At 40.7% G+C, this 27,275-nt stretch overlaps 1 protein-coding gene across 1 annotated transcript in view; it reads right to left on the bottom strand.

Moving 5' to 3' along the window:
* The window catches only part of itga1 (integrin, alpha 1), a 55,223-nt gene that overhangs the window by 13,674 nt on the left and 14,274 nt on the right, over positions 1 to 27,275 (bottom strand). The window contains exons 2-18 of the mRNA XM_027175405.2: positions 20,626 to 20,746; positions 17,527 to 17,639; positions 16,406 to 16,497; positions 15,548 to 15,662; positions 13,757 to 13,878; positions 11,028 to 11,176; positions 10,774 to 10,924; positions 10,122 to 10,296; positions 9,761 to 9,834; positions 8,392 to 8,536; positions 7,579 to 7,721; positions 7,019 to 7,162; positions 6,252 to 6,512; positions 5,867 to 5,997; positions 3,583 to 3,749; positions 3,209 to 3,345; positions 1,042 to 1,152 (exon numbers count right to left, since the gene is read on the bottom strand). Of these exons, the coding sequence (XP_027031206.1) occupies positions 1,042 to 1,152; positions 3,209 to 3,345; positions 3,583 to 3,749; positions 5,867 to 5,997; positions 6,252 to 6,512; positions 7,019 to 7,162; positions 7,579 to 7,721; positions 8,392 to 8,536; positions 9,761 to 9,834; positions 10,122 to 10,296; positions 10,774 to 10,924; positions 11,028 to 11,176; positions 13,757 to 13,878; positions 15,548 to 15,662; positions 16,406 to 16,497; positions 17,527 to 17,639; positions 20,626 to 20,746 (2,351 nt within the window). The remainder of the gene's footprint in view (positions 1 to 1,041; positions 1,153 to 3,208; positions 3,346 to 3,582; positions 3,750 to 5,866; positions 5,998 to 6,251; positions 6,513 to 7,018; positions 7,163 to 7,578; positions 7,722 to 8,391; positions 8,537 to 9,760; positions 9,835 to 10,121; positions 10,297 to 10,773; positions 10,925 to 11,027; positions 11,177 to 13,756; positions 13,879 to 15,547; positions 15,663 to 16,405; positions 16,498 to 17,526; positions 17,640 to 20,625; positions 20,747 to 27,275) is intronic.

Genomic DNA, 27,275 nt, shown 5'->3' with positions numbered 1-27,275 from the left:
TCATAGAAAAGTTAATAAATAAATAAATAAATAAATAAATAAATAAAATTTCTTCCTCACAAATGTTTGCATCTTCGAAGTAAATCTGAAGGTGTTTATCTTCAACCACTAAAACTCCATCTTAACCACCATGCTATCACATCCCCATATGAAAATAGAACTCATGACTATAAGAATTTAAAATATATTTAAAAATATATTCTGTTTTTCCCTAAAGCTCTGTGTAAAGTTCTCAACAGATGGAAAAACACACGTCTCACACCGAAACACAACAGAGTCAAGACTCGTTTTAGATCAGACTCACAGCCGGAAAATAATTCAGTTTTTCGTACTGATTTAAAATGTATAATCTATAAGTCTATTTCACTTCAGTGTACTGTGAAAAAGAGTTAAACTATTTATGATTCAAAAATCTTTTTATTTATTTATTTATAAAAAATGTAAAAGAATTTTTTAATCCTATTTTTTTTATTTTTTATTGTATAAAAATATATTACACAAATGTTGCAAATCTGCTTAACAAACAATACCACATACTAAAATAATACAAAAAATAGCATACTCATAGGAAATGAAAGATTATTAACTCTTATTATAAGATTTCAATGTTCCCTGTAATATAGTAAGACCAGGATGAGGTTCTAACTGGTCCAGCAAGGGGCTGAAAACTTTATAGAATTGATCTGTTTTCAAATGTAGTGCAAAAGTAAAACTTAATCTCAGAATTAAATTGCACATATTTGTATATCTGTGTACGTGTCGACTCGAGTGATTATGCTGCACATATGGAACAATCAGAGATCTGTTTAGAAAAAAAGATAAAGCACATCGTTCATATAAAAATCCCCATGTGAGATAACGTTTCATATCATGAGTTGTTTCTCTTTTTCTTTCTGGACGTGTGTCTCGCTCAAAAACGGATCATTTTTAATGCTTTTGAACACCCGCGAATACACACCAACACGCCCCAAATCATACGGTGAAGTCTTTGGTACTTCAACCACCATCCTACTAGAGCAAAATATTAAAAAATATAAATACCGTTTTATTGAGTGATGTTGGTAGAGTTCCATCCAGCACTGGACCCTTGTCTACATCCACTAACCCGAAGTCCAGAGACACCATCAGAGGATCCCTGAAATCTAATTTTTCCTGCAATGAAAAAAAAAATTCATTGCACATCTGTCAAGGTCACAACCTTTCTGGCCTCATTATGTCCAAAGAAGCTTTAAATCAAAGTCGTACTTTTCTCTGTTTAAGGTCCAAAACACAGAGTCTGAGTCCACTATCAATTCTATTGTGAATAGAGCTGGAGTAATTAGTGTCGTCTTACATTGCCTGTTTTATTATTATGTATTATTTACCTTAAACATTTCTAATGCAAATATTTAATTTGTTATGTTCTGGCTTCAGTTTGTAAAGTTACCTGTTTGTGACCTTAGCAAGTTATAGCAGTTTATTTACAGCAAGCAAAGTAAATTTTAGAGAGATAGAGAGAGAGAGAAACAGAGAGAGAGAGAGAGAGAGAGAGAGAGAGAGAGAGAGAAACAGGGAGAGAGAGAGAGAAACAGAGAGAGAGAGAGAGAGAGAGAGAGAGAAACAGAGAGAGAGAGAGAGAGAGAGAAGTATAACATAAAAAGCTAGCTTCTTAGCATCAGATAGCCAGCCTTTGAGAGTTAACAGTTATTCTAATTTATTCTAATTAGTTTGCTGGCTAACATTAGTGCAGTTTTGTAATCAGGCAGCTGTTAATTTATTAGCTAAACAATGATACTCCTTCAGGTATGAAGCTTGTTTTATTCCCCCAGAAAAATAAGTGTAAACTAGCTAGCTTGATGACAATGCTAGCTTCTTCATAGTGCATCACATAGTTGCTGCTGGGGAGTTAACAATAAAGCTAACCAGTTAGCATGCACATTAGCATAGTTAGCATGCACATTAGCATAGTTTGTAATCAGGCAGCCGTTTCTCTTAGCAAATCGGCTAAACTGTTATACTTTGTACTGATTAAAACTGGCTACTTGTAAAGCAAGCTACTGATATGGTTAGTTTATAATTTGGCTGACCTTAATATCACACTAAGAAACTGGTGAGATGTTTCAGGAGATCTCTCAGGATAAAAAAAAAAAAACTGGTAAATTTCCTCAGGAAGCTTCAACCCTTTAATTGATCTTTTTTTAATCTACAGAGAAATGCTGTGTTCAGTTTCTGAACGGTGTGGAGGTAATTTCTCTGACATCTTCCCTTTGAAGCAGCACGCTCTGTTCTACAGTATAATCAGAGCACGACTGTTTCTCATTTTCATATTTTTGCTACCTGTTCTAAAAAAAGCAATAGTTCAGTTCCAAAAGATAGTGATGTGAAAGTAATCCATGTGATGAGCAGTGTAATGTTTTCATTTAATTCAGCAAACAGCTCAGTACACACACACACACACACACACACACACACACACACACACACACACACACACACACACACACACACACACACAAGCCATAAAGCCATCAAGCCAACACATTCCTTTTTGGGTAAAGAAATTCAAAACAGACGAAGAACAAACATCTTAGGCCAAACACAAGGCTAACACAACACAACACAACAAAACACAACACTAAAAACACTTATTAAATAAACATTCCTTGCGATGTCATACGAACAAATGTGATTAAAGCTCCGCCCACTTTACTCCAAAGACCCCCGTTTTTGTTGCCAGGCTGGTTTGAAGATTTCAAAAAAATCCTTGGATTTTTTTTTAACCTTTTAAGAGTTTACACAGAAAACATGTGTGAAGAAAGAAAAACATCCAGTAAAAGGACATGAGTTCTACAGGAGGTGAGTGGAGGGAGGTGAATGGAGGGAGGTGAGTGGAGGGAGGTTATTGGAAAACAAGCAGACTGGTTCTAGCTGAAAGGAAAACTGAAACTAAGCTAATCAGTAAAGCATCTCAAGCCAGAGCAGATGATGTTACTGGGCTCTGCTCTTGTCAGTGAAGTACAGGGAAAAGTATGTGTGTGTGTTTGTGTTGTTTGTGTGTGCATATATATATATATATATCTGAAATGGCATTCAGCAGAACAGAATATTTGTATGTATTTGTATTTGTATGATGATTAAAGCATTAGAAGATCCTCATCGGGATGGAAAGACGTGTGTGTCTGTGTGTATGTGTGATTGTGTGTGTGAGACTGTGGACTGATTTACTTGCCGACATGTAGAAGGAGTGTTCAATGCACAGCGTGTCACTGAAGTTGACGTTCTTCTGGATTTTTCTCTCGTCTGTATCGTTGAATCTTCCTCTCGCAATGGCACGCAGAGAATCCAGAGTCAGAGTGTAGTGGATCGCTATACACACACACACACACACACACACACACACACACACACACACACACACACACACAGTTGCGCGTAAAATCACTGATGCGTTATTTTCTAGATCTTCTGTATTTATTTATTTATTTATTTATATATACAGCTTTTTACAGTACATGTCATCTTGTTTGTATGTTATGATAAAATGAGAATTATGAGACTGTCGAAAGCGAGTCTGGACTAGAAAAGAGATAATTAATGTCTCACATGTCGCCAGGTTCTTCTCTTTTTCGGACTTGACTGTGTATCTGAAGCACACTTTGGTCTTCACACACACTGTGTCCTTGCCGTGGATTCGACACGTTGGCTGCTGCATGTTGATTTTGTTGGCGCTGAAGCTCATCTCGGCATGGAGCTCGGCAACATCCCGAGACCTGTGACAAAAATAATTCCTTGAAGTTTTTAAATAAAAAGGTTCACGTTAATGTACTCATTCTAATAAGTTGGCGTTTCTATAGTAACGGCTCGATCGCGGGAGATTGAAAGACGGATAATGAAAATTTCAAAATGGATTTGTTTTTATTAAACAATTTAAATTCAGTCAGAAGGAGTCTGCAGTATTAGAGCTTGGGAACTTTCTGGTTTCTTATTCAATTCAAGAGAAAGAAAAAAACTGTGAAAAATATGGCAAACAACCAGCTGTTATTAACTGAGTAAATGATATCAGAAACTTGTTTCCTGGAGGTTCCACAACATATATATGGGCAACTATAAATGGACAAAATAAATCCTACATTTATAATAGAAGAACAATTCGTGCAAAATTAGTAATAGTTGCTGAATTGCAGTAGTAGTATTAAATAAAAGTAATAAACAAATAAATTAAAACATGTTTTAATAGGAATGTGTGTGTGTGTGTGTGTGTGTGTGTGTGTGTGCCCTGCGATGGGTTGGCACTCCGTCCAGGGTGTATCCTGCCTCGATGCCCGATGACGCCTGAGATAGGCACAGGCTTCCCGTGTGACCCGAGAAGTTCGGATAAGCGGTAGAAAATGAACGAACGGATGAATGAATAACAGTTTATATATTTTTTTTCTGGAGTTTACAGTTTTTTTCTGCAGCTTTTATCAAAATTTGTGATTTGTTATTTACTTTACATTGTTGAAATCAAAAGCACAGGATTCTTCTTTCTTTCCTTTAAATGAAAACTACTGACTGTGAGATCTGCACTCAGACTCCACATGTGTTTGGCTGAATGCGTTCAGTTTGAAGAATCACCCGAGTAAAGCTGTGATGTGACGCTGTATCATAGACTGAGCTGCTGTTATAGAGAATTAATCAACACCATCAACCCAATCAGACCGATCTCCTGTTCTGCCTCCTGTCCAGCTGCCTGTCATGGTAGCTGATGTAGGATCCGGACTGTCGATTATTTCCCTAGAAATAATTTTTTTTGTTTTTTGTTTCTTTATCCATGACATTTTAGCCTAGAAATCTTAAATAAACAAGACATTTTGAAGGAGACTCTAGTGGTTTGTTTTGTATCTCGAGGAACAGTTTATGCATTTTTTTATTTTTTATTTTATCTCCAAATCCAAAAGTAAATTTTTTACTAAACGTGTAGCTATAAGCTTCCCTTACATACTAGCCACAGTAGCTTCATAGCTCACAACTTCTCGTCCCATGTCTCCAGGGTTTGGACAGCACTGAATGTGTTCCATTAAAGCAGGAAACCTTCATCCTATTAACAGTTCCACAGTCTAACAACAACATGCTAATAAAAATCCAGGGAGACTGGGTGGAGGCGCAGCGAGAGCCAAGACAGAGGAGTTTTCACTCGAATTCGCAGATCCGCTCAGCTAAGTGGAGGAAGTGAGGGAGGCCGTGAGGAAAGACGTGAGGGAGAGACGGAGGGAGAGACGGAGGGAGAGACGGAGAGATGGAGTGGGTGGGCGATTGGATCTCCACTGTAATACTGTATCTCTCCACACGGATCTGTAAAAGGAAGCGCGGCCGGGGATCTGGGCTCTAGACCCTTGAGAGTGAGAAATTCCTGTAAAGTTTGTGAAGTGGTTTTGAAAACGAGGAGCGAGGATATGAATGTTCAGCAATGAGAGACACTCAGAAATAAAGGAGAATAGAGAAAAGACATCCTGAAAGTTTCAGGTGATTTTCAGAAGGATGTGGGTTCGAGTTTCTGATTAAGAGCTTCTGCATATTTATGTACTGAAAATAAAAAAGATTTGTTTTATTAGACATGTGCATCATGCAAATGTAGCTAACATATAATGGTATGCTAATTTACGTTCGCAAAAAATTTCCAGTTTACACACACACACACACACACACACACACACACACACACACACACACACACACACACACACACACACTCACTCTCACATGCACACGCACACACTTACTCTCACACATGCACACACTTACTCTCACACACACTCACACACACACACACACACACTCACTCTCACACGCACACTCACTCTCACACACACTCACTCTCACACACACTCACTCTCACACGCACACTCACCAGTACAGTGCAGCTCCTCCGATACCTCCGATAGTGACGTCTATAATTCCATCATTGTTCAAGTCCATGATTCCGTGAATGGACTGACCGAAGAACTTCATCTTCTCACCATCACCTCCAGCAGCTATGCGCTAACACACACACACACACAAACACACACTGATTTTACAGTTTTTATAAACCTTGATCATTACTGTAGCTACATAATGCTAGGTCTAACTCAACTCACCTTCACTTTTTTCACATAAAAGCTGTTTTTGTATGAAAAATCCCCTCACACAAAATCTCCACATTCTCAGGTATTATTATTATTATTATTATTATTATTATTATTATTATTATTATTATTTGAACCTTTACTCGTCTTCTCTGTTCCTGTTGTTACCTGAACATATTTTTCTCGAATCGTGCGCCCTGTGCCATGGTAGATGTACACCGCCCCCCGGTGATCGTTCTCCAGCGGCGACCCAATCACAATGTCGTTAAAGCCGTCCAGGTTGAGGTCAGGAACAGCGGCGATGGCCGTACCAAACCGAGCGCCGCATGGCTCGTTCTTATTCACACTCGTACAGGAAGTGTGTGAGTGCGGTGTGCAGCACGTCTGGTTTACCGGCCGTAAGGTCATCTCGTGTTCGAACAAGCCCTCCTGTGAAAAGAAACAGTACTACCACTCACACAGGTGTCGGAACAAATAGCACATGTTGCCTTAGATTGGGTTACAGCTACAGGGAATAATCACTCGTCGTCCATTGTAATAGGATGTGCTCATGTGTAATGTGTTCGTGATATCAGCCGACCGTGCGATGGCAGCACGTGGCATAAAACCATGCATGTGCAACTCAGGAGCTTCAGTTAATATTAACATCAGAGAACAGAATGCGGAAAAAATATGTGATCTCTGTGACTGTAACCGTGACATGGTTGCTCGTGCACGATGAGCTGCTTATGATGCAAAAATCAAAAAACATCCGGTAAAGGGGAACGACCGGTCTGGTCTGAGCTGACAGGAAGTCTATATTAACTCAAATAAGCCGTGGTGACAAGGTTTAAGCTTTACTTGAATTTGACCTCTCCATCTCTCTCTCTTTTCCCCTGTCTGTCTCTCTTCCTCTCTCTATCCCCCCCATCTCTCCTCATGCCCCCGTCCAGTACCTCGTTGAGCCTGTAGACATAGACTTGTCCTTGCTCGTCTCTCTCAGGTCCCATGAACATGGGAGCTCCCACCAGCAGAAGGTCTGTGTACGAGTCTCTGTCCACGTCCAGAGTTTGTAGGACGCTGCCGAAGTACGAGCCGATCTGATACACACAAACAGAGAGAAACAACACTGAGGAAGTCGTGGCCTAATGGTTAGAGAGTCTGACTCTTAACCCTAAGGTTGTGGTTCTGGGCCGGCCAAGGCTGAGGTGCCCTTGAGCAAGGCACCGAACCCCACCAACTGGTCCCCGGGCGCCGCAGCATAAATGGCTGCTGACTGCTCCGGGTGTGTGTGTGTTCACTGCTGTGTGTGTGCACTTTGGATGGGTTAAATGCAGAGAACGAATTCTTAGTATGGGTCACGGTACTTAGCCGTATGTCACGGCACTTTAACTGAGCTTTAAAAGATCCCTGTTTATTTGAATGTAAATTGAAAGTATTCACTAGATACAGTATTATACTGTAATACACTACAGTGTGTCCTGTATTGTGTATGAATTAGCATGTGAGTACGTACCTGTTCTCCTTCCAGGTTCTGCGTGACCGTCACGTCAGTTCCGTTGAAGCGGTACACGATCACTCGGCCCGTGTGGTTGTATCTGGGAGCCCCGGCGATGTAAAGAACTCCAGAGGGCGTGTGCGCTGACTGCACGTCATAACCTTTATCCCCAAATTGCATCAGATTATTTCATCAAGTAAAACATCTGTAGAGAACCTAGTGTATCTTCCAAAATCAAATTTAAGATCTCTGCATGAAACCTTTCATGTTTCAGAATTCGGGTGGAGCTTCAGATCTGTCAGTTATCTCAAAGTAAAAATAATAGCGTTTTTATTGTGACTCACATTCCGGTTGTGACAGTAAAATGAATCTAAAACAGCTGGAGTGTAATTTTATAATCTAATTAAACAAAGTCTTGAACGTTTATTACGTCGGCGGCGTTTCATGGTGTCAGCTAAACAGAGCCAAAAGTCCCCCCTCGATGATGAACTATTATTATATTCCAAGCTCCTCTTCTTTTCGGTTCAACCCCACGGACACGTCTGTCTCGAGGAAACTCCTTAAAAGGGGATGTGCAGAGAGCAGTGGAATTTTCTTTCTCTCTGGAAAGTGTTTATGGGAACACTTGAGTGTTTAGACTGCGCCCGATGCCTTGTTTCTCTGCTCTGAGAAGGATTTGTCAGGAAGAACATGACATGTGACCTTTATTTATTTACACGCTCCATCCAGAGGGCTTGCGGTCGTACATAAGGTGATGGTGCTACGAGACGCAGGATGTTTCTAAAGGTGCCTTGTATAAAACCGTTGGGGTTAATATGGTTTAATACGTACCCACGTATCCGGCCATGCCTTGGTAGCGCTCCACTTGAGGGTTATGAAAGGTGTTGTACTTGGGCACGACAAAGCGCTTGCCTGACTGCATGACGACGGTGCCGTTCCAATCGTACGCTCCCACTGCGCCAAGCATCACACCTGCCTAGAGACGGACAACAAGCAGGTCAAGTCAAAAAGCTTTTATTGTCAATTCATCCAAATACAGCTGCTACGATCTTCCAGGATGAGGTTGATGAATAAAACTCTACAGAGTACTACACTGTGTGTCTGAAAAACGCCTTCCAGCAGTGACAGACGGTACAGTTAAAGTTTTATAATGAATAAAGTGCAAGAGTTATTAGCAAAAAATACAGACTCGGCGATAAAGATGGAAAAATTTCCATCCAACATGTAACGTCTGTGCATTCAAGCTACAAGTGCACTGACTTTCAATCAACTTAAGGGACATTTTCAATAAACAAATGGATGATTTTCCGGCTGTGAGTCTGGTCTAAAACAGGTCAGGACTCTGTTGTGGTTCAGTGTGAATTTTGTGAGAATCTTACACAGAATTTTAGGGAAAAACAGAAATACTTGAAATTCTTATAGCCACGAGATCTAGTTTCATATGAGCCTTATTTAGGGATGCAATAGCTTGGTGGTGAAGGTGATGGACTACAGATCAGAAGGTTGTGAGTTTGAATCCCACATCCACCAACCTCCCACTGCTGAGCCCCTGATCAAGGCCCTTAACCTTACATTTACAGCTTTTAGCAGACACCCTTATAGTGACTTGTAACTGAGGGTTAAGGGCCTTGCTCAGGGGCCCAGCTTGGTGGACCTGGGGTTTGAACCCATGAGCTACCACATCCCTAACCTTCAATCGCTCAGTTGTATAAAATGAGATTAAATGTAAGCTGCTCTGGAAAAGAGAGAGTCTGCCAAGTGCTGTAAATGTAAAAATTAACCACGACTGCGGAGTGAAATGTGACATTCAGTGCTGAACATGAACACAACCAAACAGGAGCAAATTCTATTTGTGGACTTCTGGGGAATAAGACTTAAAGCAGCCATATTAGACTTGCTTAACTTGGACCAACTCCCAAGTTCATGAGAAGGAATTCCGTGTTGGGCTTTTTGTTTGTTGTTTAATGAGGAGTTAGAACCTCTAATAGAACGCAGCATTACTGTAGAGTCGGCCTTAAATCTGATCCACACATTGGATTGGATACTTAGATGATCTGATTAAACGAGTGTGATTCGCTTGATCCGGTGATTCTCCTGCTCGTCTGGACAAAAGCTAACAAACTGCATCCATCGTGCTGTAGACCTGGATTTCCCTGGATATACCATTTACTCTAGATGTTTAAGAGAGAATGGGACTTACTCTTGACGTGTGAGCGCTGAAGCCTGACTGGGACATCTCCATCTCAAAAGATGACGTGTGGTTCCCAGAGGTAGCTGTGTAGCGACACAAAGCGTGTGTTATAGTGTGTGATGTACAGTAGATATCTACTGTAACTAAGTGTCCACAACTTAAACGTTTGCATTGACGTGAACCTGCTAGCAACAATCGCTTTGCTAGCTAGCTACTTTAGAGATCGTTACCACTCAATCTTCACATCTCATAACTTCACAGCAGATTCATTGGCACGTCTATGGTATTATTGACACAGTGACACAGGAAGAAGTGGCTAAAGGACATTCTAGTCTCACTACAATATGTACAGTCAGAAGGTCTCTGTTACCTTCTAAGGCAAAGATTTTGCTCCCGAGAGCATCGACGATGGTCACCAGAGCTCCCTCGTCTTCTACGTCGAAGAAATGATCTTCTGTTTTGTTGCTTGCGATGGACTTGATTTGGTCGATGAATTTATTCACTTGTTCTTTGCTTTTATTTTGACGGTTATAATCACCAAGTACCTGCAAATGAACAGAAACTGGATGTCATTAGCAGTATTAGCAGATCTCACCGTTTGTCAGAGTAAGGGCTGAGACTAGCGAAGCAATGCCCTAAACCTGACACTTACAGAATGTGTGCAGCTGATTGAAATTTTCTTTGTCTACAGTTTTAATCCTGTTTCGGAGACTTTGTTATTGTAGTAACAGAAAGTAAATTAAATCTAATTAAAACGAGGGATAAAAACAAATACATTTGTCGAGCAGCTTTTGCAATGTTAACTCCTCAAAAAGTGTGAAATGTTGCAAAAACACCCGATCAGGAACACTTAACGAAAAAAAACACACCGTAAAATTTGCGTACGTTGGACATCGACGAACGCCTGGTTAACTGCACAACAAACTTTAAAAGATTGAACAAATTAGAAAGTCGTGAGAGATAAAACCTGCTCGAGTCGAGGCACCTGAACATTCCAGCAAAAAATGAGCTGAGACACTCACAGCGATGGAGAACCTCTCGATCCCGTCCTTCTCACAGTCATCGACGACTTTTTTCAGTATGTGGTCGTCATGAGACTCTCCATCCGTCACGATCACCATGACTTTCTTGACCCCCGGTCTGGCTCCTCGCTCAACGGTGAACGCCTCTTTTCTGTTTAATGCATCAAAGAACAATAAGAAAATACAATACATAAAATACAAATCATTTACTGCTGCCTCGATCTCCTGAGACGTTCCCGACCCCCTGCACGCACCTCGCCGTGTCGATTCCCAGCGCCGTCATGGTTCTTAAACCCTGCCTCTGTTTGATCTTAGATGCGCTTTTCACCAGGTCCTCTGTGGTAGAGAACTGGCTGAGGTTAAAAACGTGGCCCACGTCGTCTCCGTACGACACGATGCCCACCTGGAGAGGAAAAAACAATCGTGAGTCATGGAAAAAGAAAATTGTAAAATGTTGATATTATTCCACCATTTACTTGAAACTGATCTAGAACAAATCACAGGTTTATATTAATTCCCTCTCTCTCACTCACTCATTTTCTACCGCTTTATCCGAACTACCTCGGGTCACGGGGAGCCTGTGCCTATCTCAGGCGTCATCGGGCATCGAGGCAGGATACACCCTGGACGGAGTGCCAACCCATCACAGGGCACACACACACTCTCATTCACTCACACACACAACGGACAATTTTCCAGAGATGCCAATCAACCTACCATGCATGTCTTTGGACTGGGGGAGGAAACCGGAGTACCCAGAGGAAACCCCTGAGGCACGGGGATAACATGCAAACTCCGCACACACAAGGCGGACGCGGGAATCGAACCCTGACCCTGGAGGTGTGAGGCGAACGTGCTAACCACTAAACCACCTTGCCCCCTACATTAATTCACTGGTTAAAAATCTACAGAGACGATTGTATGTATGAATGGAAGAAGTCTTCAGTCTGATTGCTTTGTAATCATGGGAACGTCTCCAGGACAGAGGACTTTTTAACAGGAAAAGAGGCACATTTATGTCTTATTACCTACAAGAAAGAGGCGGGTGATAAATATTTCTAGCTGCTCTGCCATAAAACTAGGAAACTAGGATCTAACTTGCTGTTGTGTGTTGTGGATGTTTCGATATTAAATGCAACTATAAACGGTTAAAAGTTAGAATGTGCCAGTAATAAATATACTGACCATATGACATTTCGACAATATAACTATTTACTTCTACCACACACACACACACACACACACACACACACACACACACACACACACACACACACACACACACTGTCCTGGTCAACTCAGCAAACAGAAAAGTGATTCATTCATCATGCCGTCATCTATTTAAAAGGAGAATGTGGTCTTCCTCAGTTTCCAGTGCCACGTTCAGGAAAACTCTTCACTCTCCCCAAACCGAGTCTCGAAGTCTAAAAGATTTTCCTGAAACCATTTTATGCGCCATCGAAACAAAACCACACTGAGGCTGCTCTAGCGATTAACACCGAGGTACAAGATCACGTAGAATTAGAAACCGGGAGGTGGAACAGTGTCATAACATGACTTTCGAATTGAATTGAAGTTCAATTCATTACATACTGCTAACAGAGAGATAACAAGGTGCAGCTGCAGTAGCGTAAGCGATAACAGGAATTCACCTGTATATGGTATGAGGATAATATACTGTATGTGGTCTAAGAATAATAATGAATTAATATGACTCTTCACACGATGATGGTGCACCGTCGTGTTCCGTAACTAAGGGTTTGTTGGGTGTGAAATCAAACCACCTTCCGATCTCTATCATCTCACATACTGTATCGAAGTACAGATATCATCGTGTGGTTCTCACCTGCACCACAACGTTTCCCAGTCTGCTCTTTTTCACACGTCTAATTTAGAGTATAATGTCATAGTGTTTTTTTTCCCCTCCAGGGTTATGTGACTCAGGCCTGGAGCTGGATTAGCAGCTTTTACAGCGTTAACTCCACATCATGGTGCTAAAATTGTACAGTGTGATACGATGCTGTGTTAGAATGCTGTAACTAGTTGCTTAGCAACAGACAACCAATCAGAGACTGATCAGCGCCTGTGTGGCTCATATCATAAATAACATTAAAAAAATAGCGATGATGTTAAACAGTGAAGAAAAACATCAATTGGAGCCAAGAGGAGGTTATGTTTTATTTTTAATGCTATGATCAGAAATGAGTCAGAATTTCTGAATATTTAAGGAAATTAGTTGACGTTGGATTTAATGAACATCTGGGCAGCTACTTCACAAATTAAAACAAAAGCTAAGAGCTAAGTGCTGAGCCATTTTCCCCCATTACTGATGCCAAAGCTGCTATTTAAAGCACTCGCATGCTGTAGTTATGATTGATCATGATTGTTTATGACACAAATGTGCAAATCAGAAGGTTAATCCGGGGTTCAGGAATGTAGAATGCGAGCCATCGGATTATGAAGCGTCAGGGTTAGTTGAGGATTAATTATTAACCCGGGTAAAGTGTGAGTAGTGTGAAACATTAAACATGATATCCCAGGATTCTGTTTACGCAGAGCTTACAGTCACTCAGGGGAAATATTTCAAGTGAATCTATCTATCCATCCATCCTCCTACCTACCTACTTACTCACTGCAGGGCTCCATCCATCCTTCCATCCATCCATCCATCCATCCTTCCATCCATCCATCCATCCATCTATCTATCTATCTATCTATCTATCTATCTATCTATCTATCTATCTATCTATCTATCTATCTATCTATCTATCTATCTATCTATCTATCTATCTATCCACTCTCCTACCTACCTACTCACCTACTGCAAGGCTCTATCCATCCATCCTTCCATCCTTCTATCCATCCATCCATCCATCCATCCATCCATCCATCCATCCATCCATCCATCCATCTATCTGTCTATCTATATGCTCCAAATGACAATGAAAGTTGACTTGAATACACTATGGAGAAGAACGCTCACCCTGGCTGGAGGGATTTCAATTTTTTTGAGAAACTTGACAAGAAAATCTGTGATGTGCCTCCACGGGAAAATACTGTTGGATCCATCGAGCACGATGACGATGTCCATGTCCTGCTTACAATCTGGAAAGTGTCAGAAAAGGAGGAGTCAGAAAAACCAGACACGAATGCAGGCATAGCAAAATGTAGCAGGGGGGTTTATCAAAAATAACCAGGCCAACACACACACAGGGAACACTAGGAATAAACTAGGCAGCTAAATACAAAACAAGATACAGAAACAGAAAACGAAGAACAAAACCACGGTAACTTAAACTTTAAATAAAATTAAAATTCAATTCAATTAAAAAACTAAACTAAAATAATAAAAATCACAAGATACAGAAACAGAAAGATACAGAACTACTGTAGTACTCAGCACACACCATAAATCAATAAAATTAAAATTAAAAAACTAAAATAATAAAAATAATACTAAAATGCCAACACAACAGGTATAAATATAAGACACGATTAATGAGACATGACGATCAGGTTAGAGGAGGCAAGAAAGGTTCGGCCGGGGCAAACACACGTGAGCACGAAACATACACAGAGGCACACAACACAGAATATAAACAAGACAGGGAATTGTCCAAGCCATCCATGACCCAAAGTTGTATAACATGTTCATAACAATGTTCATAACATCCAGCATCTCACACTACTTCAGTCTTAATGAGTTATAATGAAAGGATTTTTTTTTATCCTCCTTTGTCCTGGACAAATCTGTACATTTCTGACTGTAGAAATCTTTCACTGGTTATGTTCTGATGTTTGTTACACGGTTGCTATGGCAATGTGAACACTGTCACCGATGTTAAACTGATGTCCATTAAAAATGAGATCTTTACCTTGTTAACAAAAAGCTGTACATCTGAGAAAGCAAGAGGATGTTAGAGGACACGAGTATTTGGATTTAAACTGGAAGTGGGCGTGGCCTAATCCGATTTTCTTTTTCTTCGTTAGATTCGATGTAGAATTGTCAGCATGTGAATTCTGACTTCATCACTCGAGTTCAAAATCAGTCTCAGCTACAGATAGGATGTTTTTTTTTGTCCTGCCCATGGTGTATATTTTCTGACAAATTTAATAGTTCTAGAAATCAGTTTTTTCTGTAGTTCAGCACTGATGCCGGTCACAGAATGTGCGTCCCAAACCGTTTACTTATGCACTAGTGTACGAGTAGTGTGTGAAACCTTCAAGAAGAAGAAGAAGCAGCAGCAGAAGAAGAAGTGCACTTGAAGATTCACATGGTCAGGTGAAATAGCATGGAATGTTGGACACTTGGTAGAGGGACGGCTTACGGCTTACAGGCTTACGATTACGTCATTTTTCAACATTAGTCTACGACGTTAATTGACGGCGTCGCTTTACGTACGTTTGACGACGACAGAGAAGCGATTAGTAAAAAAAAAAAATTCAGTGTTCCATTTAAGAAGATTCATACATTTATAGACTAGGCACTTAAGTACATAGTGTGTAGCGTGCCTACTAGTGTGTGTGTGTGTGTGTGTGTGTGTGTGTTTGACATGTGGACACACTGTATATAAGATGAGTCACAGGTTCCTGTGCATCTGCGACGTCAGCTCTTATAAATCGTGTCCTAAATTGGGCATGTGGTCCAGAGGGCAAGTCGGAGTTTACACACCTGGGAATGTGTTAATATACACACAAGCCACATGTCCTAAAAGTGATTGTGTGTGTGTGTGTGTGTGTGTGTGTGTGTGTGTGTGTGTGTGTGTGTGTGTACCTTGGACGGTCGGGGCGATGGAGTTAAGCACCTGGAAGGAGGAGCTGACGTTGGAGCAGATACCGGTGATGTACTGTTGATTTCCGCACATGTATCCGTACTGAGGTCCGCAAGCCTACAGGATCGTACACACTGATATGTAAATGGTATTTAGATGTTTGGTATGATATTTATTTTTCCCCACAGAGACTTTGTCTCTCGTAGGATTGTTGTACTATAGCTATGTTTGAGAAGTACAACATAGATTTAAATCAAATCTTATTTGATTTATTCATTATGTATAATCAATATAATTTATATTGAACTTATAATGAATAGTAATGAATATAATTCTGATTAAAGTGAGGGTGAAAAAGTGAAAGAAAGAAGAGAAGGCTCTAGAACAAAAAATAGAGAGAAAGTTCAAATTAGGTTTTATAAAGACAGAGACAGAAAGAGAGATGAATGAATGAGGCTGAATATAAATGAGGCTGAGGATGAATACAGAGAGAGAAAGAGAGAGAAAGAGAGAGAGAGAGAAAGAGAGAGAGAGAGAGAGAGAGAGAGAGAGAGAGAGAGAGAGAGAGAAATGGAAAAAGAAAATGAGAGGTTCAGGAGACGCCTGAACTCTGTTCTATTATGGTTGCAGGAAAAATTGTGTCAGTCTTTCATTCATAAATGAGCTTTTTTTTATTTTTTCATTAATTCAAACCGAAGCTGGAGCACGGCAGAGACACGGCGGCTTCACCGTCGCAAACTCCCTGTGGAAAAAGTGACTAATATCTCAGCAGCGCTCCACAAACACCAGGCTATGGGCTGAAGCGCAGACAGCCCACATGACCGGGACACTTTGTGGACATGAGCATGTTGTCTCCGTACCAGAAATCCGTTCCCGTCCGGATTGGCCACCAGAGTCGTCCCCATGGTCATGTTCGCTTTGACTTCGTGTATGTTTGGGATTGTCGTGTTATCTGGATAAATAAAAAGAAAGCACAGAGGTTTGAAATGCAGTTTAAAGAATTCTGTAAATGTTTGAAAGTCCAAAATTTGACAAGATGACGTAACGTCCTAGACAGAACAGGGTGAACTAAAAAGAAAAGGTCACGTCCACGATGGAGGACGTGTGGGCAGGTAGAATAATGACTAATCTTACACTCGCAGTTTAGTCTGATACAGAGAACACACTGGTACCGAATCCCAGACTAACCTGTAGGAGGAATGTGAGCGTGAACGCAATTACTGTACTTAGCACTGCTAGCACTGCTCGTCTGTTCCCACCATCTCTCAGGGTAAAAGGTAGTTATACATCAAGACTCTTTTCTGTCCTGGCACCGAGGTGGTGGAATGAATTTATGTCCTAAATGTCCAAACAGCTGAGTCACTGGATATCTTCAATCGACGGGTGAAGACTTACCTCTTCCTGGAACACTAAAACTAGCTCTTATCTTTTATTTTATGTGTATATTTATAACACAATCTGTAACCTAGTGAACCAGCATTAATGTATTCATCGATGAAGATTTTGGGGCACTTTTGTATGTCGCTCTGGATAAAGGCGTCTGCTAAATGCCCTTAAAAGTGAAAGGATGCAAATTTTGCACTGACGTACACACTTTTCCAGTGACAATCTGAAAAAAAAAGTGGCAATTGTGTTTTTCACACTGAAGCCATAGGGGAAGTTGTAGCTCAGATGGTTAAGGCTCTGGGTTGTTGAGTGGAAGATTAGGGTTCAAGCCCCTGTGCTTCCAAGCTGTCACCACTGGGCCCCTGAGCAAGGCCCCTAACCCTCTCAGGTGCACACTGGCTGATGATGTGCTCAGACCAACCCTCCTAAGGCATTTCACACTGCTATAACATACAATTGACAAATCAATCATAACGTGCTACTTGCCTCTCTTTATAGACCAGCATGATGGCATTTGGCTTCATCACATGAATTGCACTGAATTTAATGGCAACTTAACACACAGGAAAGAATCCACTATAAAGCCAGTTCTCACCAGGCAGGTCTAATTTTATACAGCTGGAAGAACTGCCGTGACCCACGGGGCATTTGTAGACGTCTCCGGTTCGCTGGGCTGGCTGTCCCTTCAGAGGAGAACCAATCAAAACCCTTTAGAGAGAAAGACAGAGGCAGAAATGGGGTCAAATGCAAACTACAAAGCCTGGGGGAATTATGGGAAAGAGCAGCAGAGCACTCGAACTCCACTCAGACAAAGTAAAGCTAATTGATTTTCTGTTTTGTTTTGTTTTTATCCTGCAGAGAAGAAAAGCGAAGGAAATACAAAGGAATGTCCGCTGCTTTTCAGAAGTTTATCGTCACGATTGTTGTCATGGAAACACACGTTGGCACGGGTTTCTCTGTTCGTCGATGGCGATCTGAAGCTGTAAGAATGTCGTAGACCTCACGGCTTGCTGCTAGAAGCGGATCAAAAAAGTCTGGGTTTACATAAAGTTTACATAAAACTGATTATGAACTCAAGTTGTGTCCCAAATGACATACTGCACACTACACACTTACACTATGCACTATTTACTCCACCATCTAGGGTAGGACTTTTAGAAGGGTTGTTTATTCAAAGGTCCCTTCAATTCTACGCTGCACTCAGTTTTTTCTATCCCTTACAGTATTTTGTCTGTCTTAAAGGAAAGTAATTGTGTTTAAATGTGTTGGGGGGAAAAAAAAACATTGACGTCTCTGTTCCTGTCTGAAGTACGATGACTTTTTGATTTATAAGCATTCAAGTCAATTTGGCCTGGAAAAAAAACAGGTTTTATTATTTGCTGACATTAAAAATGGTCAAAATGGTTTCAAAACAATCTCCTGCCCTTGAAATATACCGGCCTGTAATTGTGCATCAACGTTTGTGCCTCTATAGTGAAAATAATTCAAAATTACTGCTTTTTTTTTTTTTACTTAAAAATGAGGCATTTTTGTATATAAATAAGGTTTATTATACCAAATATAAATTTTTAATATTTTTGCAAAATATATGTTCATATGTTGGAAACAAGTTAGACTAAAAAGGTGAAGAAGAAAAAAAAAAGGCTATCATATATACTTCATTTTTTATAAGCAGTCAAAACAGACAAGGTCAAGGTCAAGTTGACTCAGCGCTCCTACTTTGTATAGGAGGACAATAGGAGGGTTAAAGTCATAATGAAATGAAATTCCTTCTCAACATTACACAAACATCCTGTGGCGTAAAGCTAAAAATAGCCTCCTGGCTGCCGCCTGGACATCAAACAAGTGGCGTAATTATCGTTCCAGCGGGTTAATGAGGTGTGAGGAATCAGAGCTCAGAGCACAGGGCAGTAGAAACACACAATATCATAAACATCCTGTTTATGTCCCAGTATATCCTTCATTTTATACTGATCAGAACGTAAAGGATTCTGAGAGATGATTCAAAATGTCATCATCGCACTGGCTTTGAGTTCTATTAGCGCGCTGACGCACAAGCAGGAGGTGAAGTGGGAAAGTTTCTAGTTAAAGTGTCATTTTTTTTTGGTCTCGCTGGATTGGGAGCATTATTACATAAAATAAAATAAAATAAATGTTTATTTTTGTTTACATTTCTAAAATTTTCTTCTATATATATTTTTAGATTTATTCTATTTATGATTTATAATATTTATTGGTAGGTATTTTTTTTTCTTTTACTGTTAATTCCCTATTAGAACGTTTCATATTAATGTTTTCATATTAAAGACACCAGTTGTAAAGCTGTGACTGATATAGGATTATTTAATGAGACATTTGGGTGACATAACGCCTGTGTAGTAAAATGGTCCAAAAACCAGTGGCCCGAAGAGACGGATAAATATTCCTTTTATTTTTTCTCAGATTAAAGGGATTAGTCTAGTCTCTCGGTGCTTGAATGGCTCGAAGTCATTTATATCAGAGCCGATTCCATCCTGAAGATATAAAATATCTCTGTGTGGAGTCTGAGGTCCAGGTGTAGGAGTGTGTGTACACGTGTGTGTAGGATATTAAAGTTATTACAGTTATTGTGAACATCTGACCCAAATGTTAAGGTCCTGATATATATTATCGCTGTATGTCTTATTTTATCAATGTGTAAGCAATGTGAGATTTCGGTTTTATGTGGTTTCAGGAAACCTCATTTAGATAGAGAGAGAGTGTGTGTGTGTGTGTGTGTGTGTGTGTGTGTGTGTTTCTCCTGAGGAAAATGACACCAGTAAATCCAGTGTAAAACACATAACACGCTCCTTGGCCGTTTACAAGCGGAGACACGATCACCACTGACACTTTTACAGGTGACTCAGTTTAAAAAAAGTGTTTAAAGATGCGATTTGTTCATAAGAGCAAACACTAACATCACCTTTAATGGGTTCTGGGTGCTTGCTTGGGTGAGAGACTGAACCGAGCAGGAAATGGGAAGCGGGAAAAGGCTTTTCTGATGTCTAACAGATGGTTCAGTCCCAAACAGTTGGGTCAGGAAAGAGAAGAGAACGAGAAGAAAGAAGGCAGAAGTCTGGACAAAGCCGAGCTAAAACGCTGCCGGTAATAAAGGAATGGAGGACGTGATGATTGTCGAACATTAAAACTGTCCATCATGTGAATTAATAACAATAATAAATGGATAAATCAATAATTATAAACCTGAATAATACTCTGATCGTTACTCCAGGATACTCTCTTTCTACTTCCTACATCCTAACCCGTACTCTCACCGTCCCCTTGTCCCCTTACCCCTTAGCCTTCACCATGGAGGACACAAATTTGTGGAATCCTGCCAACTTGTCTGTGTGTGTATATGTGTGTCTCTGTGTGTTTGAGTTTGTGTGTGTGTTTGTGTGTCTCTGTGTTTGTCTGCCTGTTTGTGTCACTGTGTTTCTGTGTGTGTCTGTGTGTATTTGTGTGTCACTGTGTGTTTGTGTGTGTTTGTGTATCTGTCTTTGTGTCTGTGTGCATCTCATGTGTTTATGTGTGTGTGTCTCTGTGTGTATTTGTGTCTCTTTCTGTGTGTGTGTGTCTGTGTCTCTGTGTGTGTATGTCTGTGTCTCTGTGTATTTTTGTGTGTGTGTGTGTGTGTGTGTCTGTGTATTTGTGTGTGTGTATGTGTGTGACTCACCATTTCCCCTCGCTGTTCTGGAACTGCTGCACAGTGTAACCGAACATGTCTTCGATCGGCCCACTGAACGACATGCTGTCCTTCTCGTCCACGTTAAACAACAACAAACATGGCGGCAGCACTGTGGCAGGAGAAAAGACACATAAACACTAACACATCATGCAGCTTTATGAGAGCTGTGTTTAAATTCCAGTTTCATTTTGCTTCAACTAACTGCTTACACTGAGAGTTTGTGCAGGAACTATTGGCACCCTCGATGGAGCTCTGTGAACAATCGGTGTGTTAATGTGTCAGTAGGGGTTTCCTTTAAGATCTCTGGCCTCCATGATCATAAACATGCCACTAGATGAGTTATATATATATATATATATATATATATATATATATATATATATATATATATATATATATATATATATAATTTTTACTTATACATATATTGTTAAAAATACATTATATGTTTCTTTTTTTTTTTTTTGTACAGATTTGTCTCATATCTTATTTAGACTATTTTTTAAGGGTGCCAATAATTCTGGAGCTGATTAAAATAGTTCCATATCATTATCAGTGTACAGTTTCATTTCCTTTTATTTTTTCACCCAGATTTTTGAACTTGTTTCTTCTGCATTAAAACAAAACAAAACAAAAAAATGAGACGACCAACTCAGTATGTACTGAGACTTAAAAAAGTGATGAACAAGATGAAGAAGAAAAAGAAAATCTAAAAACAGATGTTAATAAAGATCCTTTTTCCCCCCAGCAGATTTTTGAAATTGTGCCTTTTGTAATAAAAAAAAGTCTACAAGAGTGTAAAAGATTGTATTTTATAAGGCGATTCATTGTGCGGCATTCAGAAAAACTTGCCCGAGGCTCCGTAAAACTAACAGAACTGAGAAACTTCTAGAAATCCTCCAGAACAATTTCTCCATTTTTTCCCGAACTGTATGTGGTATTCAAACACGCACGAAAGCCGTAAGTTGTTCATAAATCAAGGCTGCGTTTGCGTCACATTCTTTATTTTCACACACAACGGCGTCTCAGAGTGTCGCCCGTGAACAGGACGGTGGACGACAGGCTTGAAATGGCTCATTGTGACGAGGTTACAGAGAGGCTCTTGATGCAGGACAGGAAACTGCATTCCCATCATAACTCCTGTGTTTCTCCAGCAGGGACGAGGAGCAGCGAGACTTCTCAAGAACAAGGCTCGGAACACAGAGTGCAAATCCTCACAGACTCTCATGTCATCGAAAGAGAGAGGGGTGTGTGAGAGGGGGTGGGGGTGGGGGTGAGAGAGACAGAGAGAGACAGAGAGAGAGAGAGACTACAACTCCATCCCTCTTATACAGCACCACTCAGAGAGAGAGAATAGGGAAGGTGGGGAAAGAAAGAGAGAGTAAAAATAAACAAAGGAGAGAAAGAGAATAGAGAGAGACAGAAAAAAGCGAGTGAGAATAAAGAAAGAGAGAGAGAGAGAGAGAGAAAGAGGATGAAAGAAAGAGAGAGAGAGCAAAAGAGAGAGAGAGAGAGAGAGAGAGAGAGAGAGAGAGAGAGAGAGAGAGAGAGAATAGATAATAGAGAAGGTGGGGGGAAAAAGACAAAGTAAAACTAAACAAAGGAGAGAAAGAGAAATAGAGAGAGACAGAAAAAAGTGAGTGAGAATAAAGAGAGAGAGAGAGACAGAGAAAGAGAGAGAGAGAGAGATTCCAACTCCATCCCTCTTACACAGCACCAGTCAGAGAGAGAATACAGAGAGAGAAAGAGAGAATAGAGAAGGTGGGAAAAAAGAGAGAGTAAAAATAAACAAAGGAGCAAAAGAGAAATAGAGAGAGACCGAAAAATGCGAGTGAGAAAAAAGAAAGAGAGGGGGGGGGGGAGAGAGAGAGAGAAAGAGGATGAGAGAAAGAGAGAGAAAAGCGGAAGTTAAAATTATCTATTTGAGCTTCACAAACACTTGCGTGTGTGTGTGTGTGTGTGTGTGTGTGTGTGATATGAGAGGAAGATAGACACAAAGAATTTCCTCAACAGCATATCCAGATACACAAAGAGCCAGAAGCCACACACACACACACACACACACACACACACACACACACACACACACACACACACACACACACACACACACTACAGCTGTACTGATGACATATCACTTTTTACTTCCAGGAATTCCACTAATCTATAAAATTTTAATGATAAACTTTGTCACATAATTAGTCTGTAAAAAGCTCTGAGAAAGAATGAGACAGAAGCAGGGATTAAAAAAACAGCTAATTTGTCAGTGATTAGCATACAGCAGTTACACTGTGTGTCAGATGTGTGTATATGTGTGTATATGTGTGTAAATGTGTGTATATGTGTGTATATGTGTGTATATGTGTGTATATGTGTGTAAATGTGTGTAAATGTGTGTAAATGTGTGTAAATGTGTGAACATGTGTGAACATGTGTTACTGTTTAAGCGGAACACTGTATATATCGAATTACTGCTAGAAACAATGAAAGAAACCCAAACAAACCCTTTCAGTTTATTTTGACCCTGATTGGTGTTAATCATTCCTCACAGAGCGACGGCCTGGTAACTCGAACCTCGTATCTCCAACTCCTCCAGCTCCATTACCACACACACACACACACACACACACACACACACACACACACACACACACACACACACACACACACACACACACACACACGTGGGGAAGATGAACACACTCGCTTAACTGATTCGACATGGCTGCCGGCCAACAAGCACTTTAGCATTGATCTGAAAAATGGAAGGGATACAGAGACGACCTTAACATCAGCTACTGCTGAGGCTGCTGAGGATAAAAGGATCTGAGCAAATGTTAGAATCTGAGGAGAAAGTAGTATCAGGAAAGAGCAGAGTCAGAGGAGCAGAAAGTAAACACACACACACACACACACACACACACACACACACACACACACACACACACACACACACACACACACACACAGAAACACTAATGCATAATTATGAATGACACACTGGTGTGGACCAAGACACACAGAACACACACAGGACACACACAGAACACACACAGGACACACAGGACACACAGGACACACACAGGACACACAGGACACACAACACACAGAACACACACAGGACACACAACACACAGAACACACACAGGACACACACAGGACACACAACACACAGGACACACACAGGACACACACAGGATACAGAAAGATCACACACACAGAACACTCACACAGAACACACACAGGACACTCAAAGGTCACACACAGGACACAGAACACACACACAGGACACACAACACACAGAACACACACAGAACACACACAGGACACTCAAAGGTCACACACAGGACACACACAACACACAAAACCCACACACAGAACACACATACAGGACACACAACACACAAAACCCACACACACAGAACACACACACAGGACACTCACAGGACACATACAGGACATACAGAACACTCACAGGAGTAAACAGGAAGTGAGCGAATCCCAATCAGAAAATTCTACTTAAATAAACCACAAGCTAATTTCCACACAATCAGTTACTTCAATCATGCAGTCAGTTATCACACCAGTGTAGTGATGTCTAAACATAATCATGTAAGGAAATGACCTTCATTACTGTTATCTCTGCAATGAAACTCACAGACAGACAGACAGACAGACAGACAGACAGACAGACAGACAGACAGACAAATACAAAATATTACACGATAATCCTGCATTTTCTATAAACACTAAATCTGAATGCTATTATTTGTAATCTGTGAGTTGATTCCCACAATCCAACACTGGATATTATTTTCCACAGAACTGGCAACCAGCAGGAATAGTAAGAAGACACAATCTCCTGGTGTGTGTTAGCGAAAACTACATTTATTATTTTTACAATGTCACAGCAGTGACACAGCACCCGGTTGTTTATGTAACCGTACGAATCCAAGCCACTAATACAGGCTTCGTCATATCAGCTTTACAAAGTTAAAAATCATGCTGGACATTTTACAAGCTTTATTGTGCACTTGTTTGTGTAGTCATATGATCACAACCTCTTTAACAGTTTAACCCCCGTGTCATGTACGAGACTGCTAATCCTCAGTATATCGGTACGAGACCGAGCTAATGCTAAACGCTAACAAAGCTAGCATGGCTCTAAAACAAGAGCTTCGATAACAGTGACCGAGAACACGCTCCAATGACAAGGCAGCGTTCACCGTGAATCATTTTAATAGAGCCAGAGAGTCAATATGTAAAATGTTTCTCCATCCTTTTGCCTTATCTTCCTTCTCTCTCTCTCTCTCTCTCTCTCTCTCTCTCTCTCTCTCTCTCTCTCTCTCTCTCTCTCTTTCATTGTTTAATATAAAGCTCATATGTAGTATTTTTATAAGCTTTACTATTTCTAACCATCCTACTAGGGGCAATATATTCATAGAAAAGTTCGCTGAAATGAGTCCTGACTCGTTTTAGATCAGACTCACAGCCAGAAAATAATTCATACGTTTACACCGAATGAAAATGTCTCATAAGCAAATTGAAAGCCAGTGTTCTGGTTAATTAAAGTGCTAACCTTTCCTCCTTTGCATCTTGTTAACTGACTGTCTTTGATACTTCCTGCTTTTTGGGGATTACAATGTGTGGTGGGGATTTTAGAGAAAAACAAGCTATAAAAGCAGCTCTTTGTATCTCCTGAAAATGTACTACCCTCACAGATAACACGTGACTGCCAGTCTCTGTGCTAACACAGTATGACCTGTATGTGACTCCGGTCTCTGGATGCTTCTGGATCTGCGGTTAACACTGTGGTCTGATAGCGAACTGTAAAAAAAAAACAAAACATGATGCCAACTGGCGTTAGTGTTACCACTGGAAATAATTTATTTCTCGGTGGCTTAGTGGTTAGCACGTTCGCCTCACATCTCCAGGGTTGGGGGTTTTCGATTCCCGCCTCCGCCTTGTGTGTGTGGAGTTTGCATGTTCTCCCCGTGCCTCGGGGGTTTCCTCCGGGTACTCCGGTTTCCTCCCCCGGTCCAAAGACATGCATGGTAGGTTGATTGGCATCTCTGGAAAATTAGTCGGAGTGTGTGTGTGTGCCCTGCGATGTTTTGGCACTCCGTCCAGGGTGTATCCTGCCTTGATGCCCGATGACGCCTGAGATAGACACAGGCTCCCCGTGACCCGAGTAGTTCGGATAAGCGGTAGAAAATGAACGAATAAATGAATGAATTCCACATCAGACCTTTGAATTAAACGCCATGGAAAGTTCAGCGAACGAGTTCCCATTATCCCTTATGTTAGAGCAGCTGTCTTTCTCTCACAGTCTCTCTTTTATCCTTTCTCTTTTTTAGAATAATAAGGTTAAGCGCTGATGCTGGAGCCTCCTTCCAATCGTGCTTAACGGATGTCTTTATCGACGATTACAAAATGTTTACACAGAGCATTTGGCATATAATATCTGTGTGTACACATATTAACATAAAGAGAGTATTAATATAAACATCTGAATGACTTTTGATCCAGAAGAACGGACAACATGCTGCGTTAGAATTAGAGAAATCCCAAAAATATTTAAAAACGACTGAAAAGATCGAAACGTTATTGACGACGGAGGACATACACTCAGGAGGAGAAGGGGGAGGAATTGGCACTGATGTGTAGCATCACTATGCTTTTACAGTGATAGTTTTATTTATTTTCCTTCAGGCTACCGAGTGAACGCTTCCAAGTCCAGAACTCCCGAACCAGATGTGTCCTCTAGAGACCTGAAACACCCCCCCCCATTGACAAAAACAGCGTCCAAATCCGTCCAACAAGTGATGCAGTGTTCCCGCTGCTCATGTAGTCTTTCATCCCTGCGTCTCTTCTCGACCAGACCCGTGAGATCATGTTTTGTCACACACCCGCACACTGACACACACCCTGGCGCTCCCTAAAAAGTGCTGATTTTAAGCAGTGATCACGCAGATGCGCACCTAAACAAAAACACTCGCCCATGCCGGGTTCTGGAGACGACGATTAATCAAGAATTTCATAGAAACTAAAAATATACACATTACTGTAGGTCATTTCCTGTTTTGCAGATTGCAGGAAGTAATGCTAAGAACTAGGCATCGGTTGTGTGTTTTAGAGAATATTCTCATCATGTTTTGTCTGTTCGTGCCTTTAAATGAAACCCGTCCATCCTCCATCGTCATTATTCTTAATGTAATGTAAGCTTCTTCCCAGTGTTTGATTATAGCACTGCTTTGGGTCTTGAAGTGTAGTAAAGTTTTTTTAGCCTATAGATTGATTCCAAAGTTAAATGTTTCTGTGTACTGTAAACCCATCAGACATCAGACTTAACATCCATTCTTTCATTCTTTCATTACAATGGCACCTGTCATAAGTTGTTATTTTATTAGGAATCATGTGAACGGTCAGTTCTCAAAAGTCGGTGTGTCGCAAGCAGGAAAAATGTGTAAGCGTACGGATCTTGGCGACATTGTGATGCCTGGACGACTGGGTCAGAGCATCTCCAAAATATCACCTAGGTCTTGCCAAGGAGGGACAACTGGTGAACCATTGCCAGGGTCAAGGGACACTTAGGCTCACTGAATCGTGCGGAGAGAAAAAGTCTAGCCTGTTTGGTC

This window comes from Tachysurus fulvidraco, chromosome 20 (genome assembly GCF_022655615.1).
Source record: "Tachysurus fulvidraco isolate hzauxx_2018 chromosome 20, HZAU_PFXX_2.0, whole genome shotgun sequence".
Lineage (NCBI taxonomy): Eukaryota > Metazoa > Chordata > Actinopteri > Siluriformes > Bagridae > Tachysurus > Tachysurus fulvidraco.
This window is presented reverse-complemented; position numbering and strand designations above follow the sequence as displayed.